Consider the following 16,026-nt stretch of genomic DNA (forward strand, 5'->3'; position numbering starts at 1 on the left):
GTTCTGTATCTTGCCTTGTTCTGCCTGGGTTCAGTTCTGTCTTGCTTATTCTGAACCCAGTTTTAACCTAGTTCTGAGTCTTGCTTTATTCTTCCTGGGTTCCAGTTCTGCCCCTTTGCCTTGCTTTCATTGCCTCATCTGGATCCGGTCCTTGTCTTGTTTGTTGAATCTTGTTACTCCTGCCGTGTGCCAACCCAGAGGACTTGTCTGCTGCAGCCCTGGCTGCAGTCCAAGAGGTCACCATCCATGAATCCCATGACTATGACAGATTGCAAAGGCCCCCATGGCCATAACAGATTCCAAAGGCCCCTGTGGCTGTGACAGACCACCACAATGATCCACATGCTCACACACATACGGATGCACTACCACTGGTTCTTGCTCCAGGAAAGCACACCAAGGGTAATGCTTCACTTCAACCACAGACTCTGGCACTACCCAGGGACTGGCTTAGATAAACGTTGAGCAGTTCCACCCAGCAAAATAATCTGTGATTAAGCAAGAGCCACCTGACCAGCTACACTCCATGCCTGACTTCAGACAAACCCCAGCACTCAGCCAGCCACAGGCATCTACTGCCAGCTTGCTAGAAACTTCAGAGAAAGAAGATCTAGCAACATCCATGGCTTACCCATTTCAATGATTGCCCCAAGAAGTATAGAGGGTGGAAGTCTAACTTTAAGATTGTCATTGCAATTATGAAGTTCACTCCAACACATGAGATGAACCTGATGATAAAATGGCTGGAAACTGAGTCAGCCAATTGTATAAAGAGATTACTGGATGCATATTTGCCTGAGCACTCAAGAGGTTTGAAAGAAATGTGGGAGAGACTTGTCCAGCACTATGACAGCCCAGAAGCTATCCAACAGGCACTGATGAAAAGAATAAGGAGTTACCCAAAGGTGATAAATAGAGTTACAAGAATTAGGAGATCTTCTCCAGGCACTGGAAGCACTCAAAGCTGATCCAAACCTTCCTGACCTGTACTACTTGGAAACAGCTTTGGACATACATGAGATTATATCAAAGCCATCATATGACATAAGAGAGAAATGGACATCAGTAGGCACCAAGTGTAAACAAAAGAACCAAGAGAAATTTTCTCCTTTCCCAGTCTTTGTGAAGTTCATTTGGGATTTTGCAAAGAGAAGAAATTATCCCAGCTTCATGTTTGATGTACCTGAAATGAGCAATAAGGGCTACTTCCTGAATGAAAGACTGATCAAGAAGTATGGCAACATCAAGAAATCTATAGCTGTACACATGACAGATGTGTAACCCCAGCAACTGATTGTCATCCTAATTCAAAGAAAGTAGAGGATCCATACAGATAGTGTCCTATACATAAGAAACCTCAACCTCTCAAGAAATGTGGAGAGTTTAGGGAGAAACCCTTTAGAGAATGTAAAGAACTGTTGAAAAAGTACAGAATCTGTTACAAATGTTGCTGTTCATCCAAGCACATGGCTAAACACTGTAAAGCAGCCATCAAATGCATGGAGTGCAATAGTGACCAGCATGTCAGCGCCTTATAACCTGACAAGAGTAAATCTACTTTAACAGGAACCCCAGCCTCAGAGTCAAGCCATGGTGGGGAGAAGGAGGCAGAACAAGTGACACCACCAAACATTCCTAATTTACATGTATAGGCACAGATTTTGGGCACCTATACATCCACCACATATATTTAGGTGATGCACTCCGGGTTTTACTTGTCTTTGGCACATCCAGGCCAACCATATACACTAGACATAGAGATACTCGATGTTGGTACCTATTTGTCTAGAGTAGATGCATAGTGGGCCGTACTGGAGTGCTTCTTCCATGTCCATTTTTCTATGCTTATAAAACGAGGCAGTCTTCAGAGGGTGTACCTAGTTTTATACATGCACCTCCACTGAAAATGAAACTCAACTAGCACTTAGATGTCCAGTATGGTGCCAAATATTTAATGATCATTTGAATATTGACCTCAAATATACTGTATGGGGATAATTCTCTATAGATAACCTGAAGTTAGATGCTAGGATGACTTGCCCTAAGCATAAATTCTATAATAGCAATTGAGTGCACAATTGCTTTTATAAAATACTATCATAAGTCCACGGTTGTGTTCTTACACTAGCTCAAAGATTAGATGCTTGCACCTAACTGTAGGCAGTTAGGTGCATAACTGCTATTATTCTATAACCCGTGCTCGTAAGTTCTAGGCACACCTCTGAGTCACCCTTGCTCTCCCAGATCCACACATGCAATTTGTAGAATACCATCTAATAACAGGCCCGTAACTGCTAATTAGTACTAATTAATATCAATTTTATCCAATAATTGGCAGTTAACACCAATTAGCAACTAATTATTAAATCATATGCCCAACTGACACTAACGTGCATGCACAACTTTGTAAACACACTGTAAAATTGGGTACATAAGTTAACAGAATTAGGGGGTATATGTGGGTATGTATATCTATATAGGTATTTAGATACACACACATTTTCCATTTTCTTCAAGATCTCTTTGATCAGTATAAATCACTTTTACACAAAAGAGGAGCATGTCTTCCATTAACCGGAAGCATATGAACTAGCCACTTTGTGAACTCTGTAAATAGCTACTCTTAATTTTGTGGATATTGATATAAATCAGACTAGCCAACTTTTATGTGAAAGTTCATCTATTGACTTTATAACCTGCTGAAAGGTTAACAGCTATTGCTGAAGGAAGCTATTAATGGGACGGAGGGAGCAAACAGCATTGTTTAGTAGTCTCTGGAAACTACAGCAGCAGATGTTACATCTGTTGATGAAGTGTTCCTTTTTCCTGAGTAGCTTTTGCAATATGATGCAGAAATGTACAGCTTAGAAATGTCGTAGCTAATATTGTTTTCTGCTCAGAATAATTCTCCATCTTCAGAACTAAGGATAAGCTTCCAACAGAATAAAGGAAGTACCATGGGAAAGGCAGCAGTTAAAATAATGCACCATGAAGAATGTTTCCAAGTGATCTTTCTACATTTGTGCATAAAATAATCAAAGTAATATTTGCACACCATGAAGAGTATCATACAACAGGTGATATTTCATTTTGGCAATTAAGCAGCTGAAAATTGTTGCAAGTTTTAAATGATGCATGCCTTCTGATGCTTTACTAATATAATTTATTGATTTTAACTGATTTTGAAAGGAGTTTTAGAATAGAAATGTCTTTGTACAGATTTTCCACTTAATACTTTCCTCGCAGTACCAGTTTTATTTTGATTCTCAGAACCTAGAGTATTCAAAAGTAATAGTTTCCGTCTTGTGGCTGATTGTGATGCAGATATCTCAAGCACAACATTCATTTACTCAATGTTTAGGTTTTTATTATTACGTATTTATTTATTACCATTTTCGTTAGAATTTTCTAGTTCTTTATTAGGAGTACTGATAATAACATCACTTTGCAAACAGCAGATCAAAATCAGAAGGTTCTATTTGAGTGTCTATAATGTCAACCTTTGGGCCGTTTTACTAAGCTGTGATAAGTACCAACACATACTTACCACAGGTTAAAACCACTACATTTCAAGTGACTCCTTTTCCTTCACCTTGTAATCCCAAATTGTCTAAACTAGCTGTTCAAACTAATTTCTTCCTCTACAGAAATGAATGGGGAAACAACTTTCTGTTGGTGTGTTTACTGAATACCAGGAATTCAAGGAGAAAAATAATACTAATCACACATATTTTATAGTTCCTGCAAATGAAGGGGCTTCTTCTGTAGTTACAGATACAAGCATAGTTTGAGGGTAAAAGTGGAGGGCGGAGGAGGTGGCACCTCACAAAATGCTGCATGTGCTAATGCAGAATATGTCCCCCTCCCCCCAACTGCCAATATGATTTCCTTGCCCTTTGCCCTTTTCTCAAACTAAGCAGAGAAACTATATGGATGGTTACAAATATTTACTAGATTGGGGTGGAGGTGATTTTAAGCCATATAAGAGGTAATTCTATAACTGTGCGCCTATAAATAGACACCCAGTTATAGATACAGCTGGTAGAAGCTAGTCTGTAAAGGAACATAGGTAAGTGCTATGAATACGAGCATAACAGTAAAAATACACACCTATGATTTAGTGTGAGCACTTATACAAACCACAGAGCTGGCGTACGAGCTCATACCTAAATGTTAGGGATACATGCATCAGTCGTGGAGGGGCATAATCGAACGAAAACGTCTATCTCCATGGGCGTTTATCTCCGAGAACGGGTCCGTGAAGGGGCGGACCGAACCGTATTTTCGCAAAAAATAGACGTCCATGTTTTATTCGACAATTTGTGAGCTGGGCATTTTTGTTTTTCAGCGATAATGGAAAATGAAAGCGCCTAGCTCAAAAACGAATAAATCCAAGGCATTTGTTCATGGGAGGGGCCAGGATTCGTAGTGCACTGGTCCCCCTCACATGCCAGGACACCAACCGGGCACCCTAAGGGGCACTTTTACAAAAAAAAAAGTTAAAGAGCTCCCAGGTGCATAGCACCCTTCCCTGTGTGTTGAGCCCCCCCTCAAAACCCACTGCCCACAAGTCTACACCATTACTATAGCCCTAAGGGGTGAAGGGGGGCACCTACATGTGGGTACAGTGGGTTTGGGGGGGTTGGACGACTAAGCATTAAGCAGCACAATTGTAACAGGTAGGGGGGGATGGGCCTGGGTCCACCTGCCTGAAGTCCACTGCACCCCCTAACAACTGCTCCAGGGACCTGCATACTGCTGCCAGGGAGGTGGGTATGACATTTGAGGGTAAAAATAAAAAGTTGTGAAACATCATTTTTTGTGGTGGGAGGGGGTTAGTGACCACTGGGGGAGTCAGGGGAGGTCATCCCCGATTCCCTCCGGTGGTAATCTGGTCAGTTAGGGCACTTTTTGGGGCCTTATTCGTGAAAAAACAGGGTCCAGGAAAAGTGCCCTAAATTCTAGCTACAAACGCATACTTTTTTTCTATTATCGGTGAAAGGCGCCCATCTCTGTTTGGGTGATAACCATGCCCCAGTCCCGCCTTCACCACGCCTCCGACACGCCCCCGTCAACTTTGTACGCTTCCGCGATGGAGTGCAGTTGAAAACGTCCAAGTTCTGCTTTCGATTATACCGCGTTAATCGTTTTTGTGTGATAAACGTCCATCTCCCGATTTAGGTCGGAACTTGGGCGTTTTTCTCATTCGATTATAAGCAGGATAGTATTCTATAAGTTGCACATGTAAATGAGAGTCCCGCTCAGACTTTGCTCATGGACATGCCTACCTGATGTACATATTTATATAATAGCACTTAAGTTGAATTTTGGCATTTATGCTCATATGTGCACACACAAACTTGTATATGCCATCATTCTGATGATTTACATGCATAATTGGCATGTAAATATTATCATGTGCATTACAGAATTACCCTCTATAGTGCCAAAACCTGAAGGAGATTTCTTTAATATACAATGTCTTGGTGGCAGTCAAGTGTAATATAGCAAAGCACTGGGATTCTCCTTATAAATCAAACAGAGATTTGTGGCATAAGGTTATTTGGAACATATTCTCAATGGAAAACCATTGCCATGCTAATAGAAGATTCTTCTCATGTGGTGCACAGGTGTCAGCCAGAGGCATAGCTAGGTGGGGTCCAAGGGTAGCAGTTGCTCCCCAAAACGGATTTTGAATGAAATGGTGCCTATGTAGATCGGCCCTTCAGCCTTGCACCGTCGCCTGTTTTACGAAAGGTCTGCTCTCCCTGACATCAAAATCTGGCTACACTTCTGGTGTCAGCTTTTGTACATGGGATAAGCAGGAGCTGTATTAAGTACAGTAGTTATGACTTTATTTCTGTATGTGAATAGCACATTGTTTTATTGAAACTTTAAAATAGGACCTGCTCTGAGTGATACTACCAGCTGTTGAATAATTATGAAGGGTAAGTGTCATTGACTTGATATACCACCTTTCTGTGGTCAACCAAAGCTGTTTACATATTATATACAGGTACTTATTGTAACCTGCTTCTCACCGGCCTCCCTCTTAGCCATCTCTCTCCTCTTCAATCAATCCAAAACTCTGCTGCACGGCTCATTTTCCGCCAAAGTCACTATGCTCACATTAGCCCTCTCCTTAAGTCACTTCACTGGCTCCCTATCCGTTTCCGTATTCAGTTCAAGCTTCTCTTATTGACCTATAAGTGCATTCACTCTGCCGCTCCCCAGTACCTCTCAACTCTCGTCTCTCCCTATGCCCCCCGTTGAGCACTCCGTTCTGTTGAAAAATCTCTCTTATCCATCCCCTTCTCCCCTACTGCTAATTCTAGACTCCGTTCCTTTTATCTTGCTGCACCTCACGCCTGGAATAGACTACCCAAGCCTGTACGTCTAGCCCCGTCTTTGGCCGTTTTCCAGACTTAAAGCCCACCTCTTTACAACTGCTTTTGACTCCTAACCATTACTCACTTGCCCTGTCCTTTATCATCACCTCTTTGCTCCCTTACCCTTAATTGTTCTGTCTGTTTTCCTGTCTTATCTAGATTGTAAGCTCTTTGAGCAGGGACTGTCTCTTTTTGTGTATGATGTACAGCGCTGCGTATGCCTTGTAGCACTATAGAAATGATAAATAGTAGTAGTAGTAGAATCAAACCTAGTTCGCAGCCCACTGCACTAACAGTTAGGCTACTCCTCCACTATTAACTAAGGGGCCCTTTTATTAAGGCAAGTAGGCACCTAGGCGCAGCCAATGCACGTCAGTTTGGAACTACCACATGGATACCACATGCCCCAGGCAGTAATTCCATTTTTTTACACACGTCTGATACGCATAGCAGAAAATATTTTTTATTTTTACCGTGTGGTGCTAACAGGGCGGTAATCAGCAGTGTAAGTGCGCTGACGATTACTGCCCAGTTAATGCACGAGACCTTACCACTAAGTCAAAGGCTGGAGGTAAGGTCTCAGGCCCAAAATGGATGCGTGCCAATTTTATTTTGCCGCACACCCATTTTCGGCCTAAAATAAAAGGCTTTTTTTTTGCAGGCGTGCTGAAAATGGACCTGTATGCAACCAATACACGTGCCAACCACACCACAGGCCTTTTTTCAGTGCACCTTAGTAAAAGGACTTCTATATACTTTATTGTATCTTCGTGTTTTGTGAACTTACCCCCTAATTCTTTAGTCAGTCATGCAAATATGCTAGCTCAATTGGTGGGCATGTATCTGTGATGCATAGAGTTACGCACTGCATGGCACCTATATTTGTAGTTACATGCATAGCCACTTAGGTGCTATTCTATAAGGTAACACGTAAGTGCTATAGCACATAACTACAAGGGGTTGTGCATGGGGGTGGGGCACAGGCAGATTACACACATACTCATAAAGCTGATAGAATACTGAAAATTATGCTCCCAACATTTAGGTGCACGAATTTATGCCTGCCACAGACCAGGGATAAGCGGTCATACCTAAATGTTGGTGTGTAAATGCAGATGTACACTAGTACTCTATAACAGAATCTGATCGTACAGATGCCATTAGAGAATAACGCTTAGCATCCACCATTTTGGTAACCTATACAGCAGGGGTGCTCAATGTCAGTCCTCGTGGTCTGCAACCCAGTCAGGTTTTCAGGATTTCCCCAATGACTATGCTTGACAGATCTTTTTCAGTGGTCTAAATTGGGGCCACTATGGATCCAAGTAAGTTGAAGGAGGACTGCCAAAGATCTTCTCATGTGGGGCTGCAAGACTGCTGACCAGCCTGTGCCTCTAGTCCCCCTTTCAAACTTTTCATTGGAGGTGTTTTCAAGGAGGTGGGTATTTCCAAATGCATTCTCTTTTTCTGTTGAGAAATACCTTGTCCTTCAAGCATACGGTTCTTCTGCCCATCCACTTCCCTCTTTCTATCACAAGCTTGGGTAGAGAGGCTGAGAGTAGCAAACAAATACAAAAAAGAACCAGAATGATGATGGGGGCTGTCCCAGAGGTCTTCCCCGGGCCTTGCATCGAAGATCAGTGATCTATTTGCATGCACTGGCCCCAATGTATGCAAATATATCTCATGCATATTCATTGTGGAAATCCTGAAAACCCAACTGGGTTCTGGACCTCAAGGACTGGCATTGAGCACTCCTGGTATACTGTGAAAAAGCTCAATAAAAAAAATTAAAAAAATTAAAAAAATGAATAGCAATATAGTGAGACAGTGCATCCAGGTACTTTCTCTACTATTCATACTGACCAAAATGAAAAAGGAAAACAAATTTTTCATAAGTTTACCTCCAAAGAGGTGTCATAATACCTAAACATTATTCGTAAAATTCAAATAGCTCTGCTCTTAAAGATGATGTTCTTTGACTCTTGTAAAAAAAGGAATAAAAGAAGTACATTCAAAGTAAAACTATGTCGAGTAAGGTATCAAGTCTCAGACATATCAAACCTGACCTAACTGTGTTAGTGCTAAGTGAAGTTTTTCCATTTAACTTCCTCTGAGAAATACAACAATATTGCAATCTAGAAACCCCACAAGGAGAACTGAAAAGGCACCAGGCAGAAGCAAACAGAGGTCTGTCTTTACTAGGGGTTCACCCAAAAACTGGAAGCAAACAACAAAAAATATTTTTAAAATTAGCATATTTAAATTCTAGCTCCCGGTTTTGAAAAGTACCTGTCCACAAAATTACACTATTTCCCTGTGATTCCAATATTAAACACAAAATCATTGTTTAGTAATAAAACCCAAGATACACATGCATATTAGGGAAGTTAATACTAAATAAACATCTCTATACAAATAATGAAAAAAATACTGACAAAACAATACACATAGACAAAGTTCTCAGAGTCCCTAATTCTTGTAAAATGTGTGTCTGAGCCTGAGGTTCTCCATGCTGAGTGTAAACAGATTTCTCTCAGTTATAGATTAATATTAAGCTATGTTTTATATCTTGTGCTTAATTGTGAAGCAGGTGCCTAGAATTTAAAATTTGTTTACTTTCAATTAGATTTCATACTGAGTGGCCATGGTCAACTAATGGGGGCACCGACCCCTAAGCTAGAGCTCAGGCTCTGATTTTTCTCTGTCAGCGCATCAAGTAGAAGGACACACCAAAACAAAAAATTTTAAAAACCTGAAAATTAAACTTCAAGAATAAAAGTTGTGTCTGACATACATGCTTTACAATCAGTCACAACACAGAAAAAGTTTCTATCCCAGTTTAATGTTGACCTTTGAGATATACCTCAGTTATATAAGGCAGCAAAATGCACAGAACCAGACAAAGACGATAAACTGCCCTCAGGGCTTTTTTGAGGGGGTACTTGGGTGTACTGAGTACTGGCACCTTTTCCATTGTCTGCTAAAATTGACCCATGGACCCCAAGTTTTAATGAAAGAGCTCAGGCTCTACACACCAATTCTGCCTTGCCACAGTTTCTGTGACTGGTTGCAGGGGGCCTGGCTATTGTGGGGTGGGTCCCTCAGTGATCACCTCACCCCTGAAGGGTGGCCTAGCATTTGAGTATGACATCTTTTTTGCTAGAAAAAACACACTGTCCTACACAGAACCTTTCAGAAAGAGCTGCTGTGTTTTGTACATCCACCAAATTCACTGTAGGTGCACAGCTTAGCTAGCACCTATCAGCTCTGGGGCAAGCTTATAATTAAAGCTCAAACTACTGTCTCCCTCCTCTTCAGTTACAAGTGCAACTTGCTAGTCCTTTGTAGTCACGGCTTATAAATGATACCTCCATCATTTGTCAGTCAGTATTTTAATACCTTTTCACTCCATATTCTAAAGAAGGTTATTTTCATTAGTTCCAATCAGAGTTGATGGCTGTTTTCACAATGGCCTGCAACGCCCTGCAGTGTGTCATCATCCCATGGCTGAGCAACCTTTATAAAACCGTGAGCAATGCATCTGCTTCCACAAATCCCTTCAAAGGCTCTGACCTTCCAGCAACAGCTACTACCTGCTTAGCAAGAACTTCTAACTATACTAAGCTCATTCTGTAGGAAAAGAGAGGACGCTGCCTACATTTGGAATTAGTTTCACAGTACTGCTAAATAAGCATGAGCTCCTCCAGGTTAAATAACAGGGCAGACAGCCACTTCAGAGCCCAGGAGGAGCACGAATTAGAAAACCTGGGGAAGAAAGCTTGGGATAATCCCGTTTATGATGGCTCTCCCTCCACCGCTCTGAAAATCAGAGCAATTTACAACCCCAAATCCATCCTGGAGAATCCCTATGAGAATATTGAGAGCTTCGGGGAGCCTCCTCCTTATCAAGATAAGACAAGACAGGAAGATGGGAAGAAGCATAAACCATTCTGTGGATGCTGTTACCATGTCTTCAAAGGGATCCGAGGTAATCACTATTATAGTTGTTGTTTCTCCAAATAATGCAGAAACAGGAGGAACAGTGATCCCCTATGAATTTTACTGCAAGCTGTCTGAGGTCCTAAAGTGTAATGGCTGCATGCATAGTAGATTTGAGGCCAGATTTAAGATTTGGGCAAAAGGAAAGCAAACATAATGAAAAATAATCTTAATTATAAATAATGATAAAGCTTTCCACAGGTCTTCTGCAGTTTTGAAATAACATCTTCTGCCCAAGACAATTTCACAGGGAAAATCATTAAAGCTTAAATTTCCATTAAAAGTATCTCATATTTGGTACAGTGAAGCAACAACCTCTTACAGTTTTTATGGAAGAATTTTTCTATAAATTATTTTCTCTATATAAAAAAAAGTATAGGAAATTAAATTTTTGAGCTAAAGATGACTTTTTAAAACTCTGTAAGCAAAGTAACTTGCAATCTTCTTGCATCACCTTTCCCTAAAACTCTTGCATTACCTTTCCCTAAACCTTAAAGCTGTCTTTTAATGTTTTACTTTTCTTTCTCTTTTTTAGGGGGGGGGGGGTGAGGGGTTAAGTAACTTTCTGATCCTTTATGCTTCCAGTTCAATCCAAATTTTCCCAAGCTGGGACTGCATTTTCATGACACTACTTCAGCAGTGACTCTTTGTCTGGCCCCCATTTCATTCTCTCACTTTCATCCATCTATAAGGCAGTTATCACTAGAGCTCTACTTGACAGGGCTCACAGATTGCAGCTCTCTAGTTTGTGTGCATCCTAAATGATGCCTTTAGGTGTCACTCTTGTGCAGTGGCTGGGATCCATCGCCCCAGGGCTCTGAGTCTGGATGCTACTTCTGCAGCTTCCCTAACCCTGACCAGCAAAATATTACTTTTCAATACAGGCAGTACATCCTACAGAAAATAATACAGGAACTAGCAAAAATATTACAACTTATGTTACTTAGATGCACAGTAATCTTAAAAATCAGCTACTGCTGCAAAATTTAAATTCCTAATTCAAATCAACTCATTTTACAACAACTAAAGAAAGGGAAAGGGAAATGGGACTTGATATACTGCCTTTCTGAGGATTTTACAACTACATTCAAAGTGGTCTACATATATTCAGGTACTTATTTTGTACCAGGGGCAATGGAAGGTTAAGTGACTTGCCCAGAGTCACAAGGAGCTGCAGTGGGAATTAAACTCAGTTCCCCAGAATCAAAGGCCACTGCACTAACCACTAGGCTACTCCTCCACTTAAGTCTTTCACCATATAGTTATACAGTGAAAGAAGGAAAGAAAATACCTTTTTATTGAAGAATAGCAATTCTAGTGTTCACATACAAATTGCTTTGATGTGATTACTTCAAAAACAATGGGGTTCATATTCAGTGTGGTTTAAGCAGGCAGAAAAGGTTTTTGCCCAATTAAACCTTGCTGAGCTGACCAGCCCCCGATATTCACTGGGATATAAGCAGTGCCTCTGATTATAAGCTCTGACCACTACAGCCCTGTCTGGGCAGAGTCAGGGCAGTCCTGAAAGTTATGCAAATACCGATAACATTCTGTGCCCGTGCCTGCATAGCTAACCAGGCAAGCAGGGTGGTGTAAATAGCAATCCTAACCTTGTTCCATTAGCTGGGAGTACAGCACTGAATATTTCCAGTGTTCGCATAACTTCTGAGTATTGCCACACACCCAGATACTCAGTGCCAGTGCCCAGACATGGCACACAGCATTAAATAGCTGGGTCTAATTTGGCCGGTGGAAATGAGTGCATTAGAAATAGTTCATTGTCACCAGCTGAAAATTGACTGGCACCCCATCATTCTTTTATCTTCACTTCCCCAACGCCTAATCTCTCACTTCTCCCCTTATCTCCGCTCCTCCTCCTTTGTGATCCATACCTTCATATGTTGTCTAGACATTTATCCCCAAATTCATAAATACATAAGTATTGCCATACTGGGAAAGACCAAAGGTCCCTCAAGCCCAGCATCCTGTTTCCAACAATGGCCTTTTACAAAGGCACGCACTAAACGCTATAGACACCCATAGGAATATATGGGCATCACTAATATTTAGCACACGTTTATTTTTAGCACGCGCTATTCTGGAGTTTGATATAGCTCTCTAGCTCTCCACTCATCTTTCTCTAAAGTCTAAAGAAACTAGCCTGCTAGCATTAGGGGCGTAGCTACGGGGGACCATGGGAGCCTGGGCCCCCACAAATTTCATCCAGGCCCCTGATTTGGCTGGCGGGGGTCCCCAACCCCCGCCAGCCAAAGCCTTCTTCAGCGCGGTCTCCGGCGCAGCCGCATTCGCTGCCTGCCCCCTGCCAATCCAGATCACAAATACCTGGCAAGATCCCAAAAAAGTACAAAACATTTTATACTGATTATCCCAGAAATAGTGGATTTTCCCTAAGTCCATTTAATAACGGTCTATGGACTTTTCCTTTAGGAAGCTATCCAAACCTTTTTTAAACTCCACTAAGCTAACCGCCTTTACCACATTCTCTGGCAACGAATTCCAGAGTTTAATTACACGTTGAGTGAAGAAACATTTTCTCCGATTCATTTTAAATTTACTACATTCTAGATATAGCACTCAAGATTGCACATAAAAATTTGGGCATGTGCCTAATTTTCATGCGCAATGTAATTACTTAGGACTTCTTTTGCAAAGCCACGCTACAGATTCTCAGTGCTACAAATGAGATGAGGCCCATTCAATTCCTATGGGCTTCCTCTCATTTGCCATGCAGGAATCACTAGCACGGCTTTGTAAATGAAGCCTTTAATGAGCCAATTAGCACCAATTATTGGGCACTAACAATCAATTATTGGCGCTAATTGGCAAAAATTGAGATTTTTGTGTGCATCTTTATAGTCATTATTCTATAAAGATAATTTTTTCTGTCCAAATCCGAAAAGAGGGCTTGGTCATAGGAAAGGCATGGGTAGATCACGTGTTTTTCTAGGATTTGCATCCAATGTTATAGAATTTGGGGAAATGGCACCTAATTTAGGTGGGAGGATTTACACCAGGGTTCAGTTGGTATAAATCCTCGCACCAAGAATTGGGCGCAGATGCTGGCACTAAGCACTATTCTGTAAATAGCACCCAACTTGGAATGCCATTTATAGCACTTAGTGTGAATTTCATTTGTGCCATTTACGGAGCTTAGACCATAATTTCATGCTCTCTGGTGGTCATAGTCCTATTTCCTTTCCTTTCCTATATTGTTTTGCTCTATATTCACAAATAGCCTAGAAAGGCTTTCCAAGGTCATGTAAATGTAATATATGACCATCATTAGCTTATCCATTAGAAAATGTTCCAGATCCTACAGGTATCTTTTTTATTTCCAAGTTATGGGTATTTCACACCTTGCTACCAGTAAGCACTGCATAATCAAGCCATCGTCCTGCCCACATTTTTTTTCCTTCCATTAGCACTTGTATAAATGTTTCTCGCTTTATTTCTTGTAGTTTCTCCTGTATCATTTCCCATATGGGGAAACACTTTTTAAGATGTCTATTGGTCTGTTTCTACTACATGATCATGACTGTTACATTTCTTGAATTTTGTTCTGTTATTTATGGAGCATAATCAAGAATCATCATAGTAATTAAAAAAAAATACACTGAAATAAATATTCCTAGTCTAATTCTTACAGTTTTTATGAAAATGTGATATTATGAAAGGAAACATTTCTTTTCAAACTGAAGTTTTAGCTAGAAGCAGCCATTTTTGCTTATAAAATTGTACATTAATTACTCTCACAAACACCTCAGAGAAAAATACACGTGGGCATACCTATTTGAAAAGGGCTATTTTTGTTTGATGTGGATGAGGTATGACCCCCTCCCACCATTTAATCTGGAAGGGTACCCTTTGCAAAAGACTCCCAGACTTTTAAAGGTTTTCAGGATCACCACAATGACTATGCATGAAATATATTTGCATACAGTGAGTCTCCAGTATATACACATTTATCTCATAAATAGTCATTGTGGTAAACCTGAGAACCTGGCTGGCTAGGTGGGCCTCCAGGAGAGCTTTGAGAAACACTGCTTTTAAGTACCACTACTTTCAATTCTAACAGAAGATCAATGGATGAATGGATCACGTCTCCTCCAATCACCTCTTCCATCTGCTTATACTTATGTTTCTCTCCAGAAAATGAGATAAAACATACAATACAGCTTTGGTAAAATTCTGAAAAGAAGCAAAACCAGCAAAATATGATGCTACAAACAAAAATGAAATCATTTGGCCATTTAACCCTCTTCACCTACCAACATAGCATGACTATGATCGAACAGGACATCACGCAATCTTCATCCATTCCGACCCTCCAATTATACCTCATACGATCACTATACAACTTTGTATTTGTTATCCACCGACTGGGCAAACACCTTTGACGGTACTATGTAAGCCACATTGAGCCTGCAAATAGGTGGGAAAATGTGGGGTACAAATGCAACAAATAAATACATTTTTAAGTTTTGAGATGTGCTTTCTCCTGCATTGAAATAGGGCTAGATGATATGATATCATGATTTTGTGTTAAGCTGAAATTGTATGACAAAATATGTTAAACAAACTGGTGGTAATTGTAGTGGGCATCTTCTTTTAGGTGTTCCTTTGACATGTGGTGAGATCCTGGTGCACAAATTCTGTTGTTGTTATTATTATTATTATTAACATTTGTATAGCGCTACCAGACGCATGCAGCGCTGAACACCTGACACAGAGAGACAGTCCCTGCTCGATAGAGCTTACAATCTAAAAATACAGACAGACAAGACAATTAAGGGTGAGGAAAGTACTGGGTGAGAAGGAACAAGGATAAGGGAATTGAGTAGTGGTTAGGAGCCAAAAGCAGTGGTGAAGTATGGGATGCCAAAATGACTGGGATGATGACAGAAGAATGAACAGAGAGTACAGGAATATTGTTGTCACTTAAAATAGCCCCAGATCAGAAAGTAAGCCATTTGTCTTTTTGCATTTTGTTCATGTGGGAACACACAATTTGTGATTTTTTTCTTAGCTACAAGGCTTACATAATCCTTCCCTCAGTGGTTCATATTAATCATGTGGGTTTCAGTTTGCATTCATAAAGTCACCATACCCATTTATAGACCCTGGCAACTAATTTGTCCATATATTTTCTGGCCCACTAAAGCTTGTGATATTTCAGCTCATTTCCCTTTATAATGTATTGTGTCATTTTGTAGGGAGCTATTACTCTTTCTTCCTATGAGGCTTTCTCCTCATTGCTCTTGATTTTGGAATTATATCCCAGTCAAAATGGGTCTACACTATTCAGATTCTATCAGGTTTCAAGATGGCCTCAAATGTAGATGAATTCTCAATTATTCAGTCCAACTAAAGAAACCAATAGAGCTGACCATAGTATTATTATGAGATGATACTATGAATGTATGTGTCCTCGGAGTGCCATTAACATGGTGTAGGACTTATGTTTACCTCCTGAAGCCTTTCTTCTTCCTAGCCTCCTTTGGGGTCCTGACAAGAATTAGTTCTACTGGGATTTGATGATCAAAGGGCAAGGAAGATTGAAAGGGGGAAGGTCAGGCAGGTAAAAATAAAGAAAGGCAATCAAACCACATTTTAC

General features: G+C 40.7%; 1 protein-coding gene across 1 annotated transcript in view; it reads left to right on the forward strand.

Annotated features, from left to right (window-relative positions):
• The first annotated feature begins 10,085 nt into the window (after positions 1–10,085).
• The window catches only part of PKD2L1 (polycystin 2 like 1, transient receptor potential cation channel), an 88,867-nt gene continuing 82,926 nt past the window's right edge, over positions 10,086–16,026 (forward strand). Inside the window, exon 1 of the mRNA XM_030204969.1 lies at positions 10,086–10,380. Coding sequence (XP_030060829.1) covers positions 10,086–10,380 — 295 coding nt within the window. The remainder of the gene's footprint in view (positions 10,381–16,026) is intronic.

The sequence above is a fragment of the Microcaecilia unicolor genome, chromosome 5, assembly GCF_901765095.1.
Source record: "Microcaecilia unicolor chromosome 5, aMicUni1.1, whole genome shotgun sequence".
NCBI classification, from domain to species: Eukaryota; Metazoa; Chordata; class Amphibia; order Gymnophiona; family Siphonopidae; genus Microcaecilia; species Microcaecilia unicolor.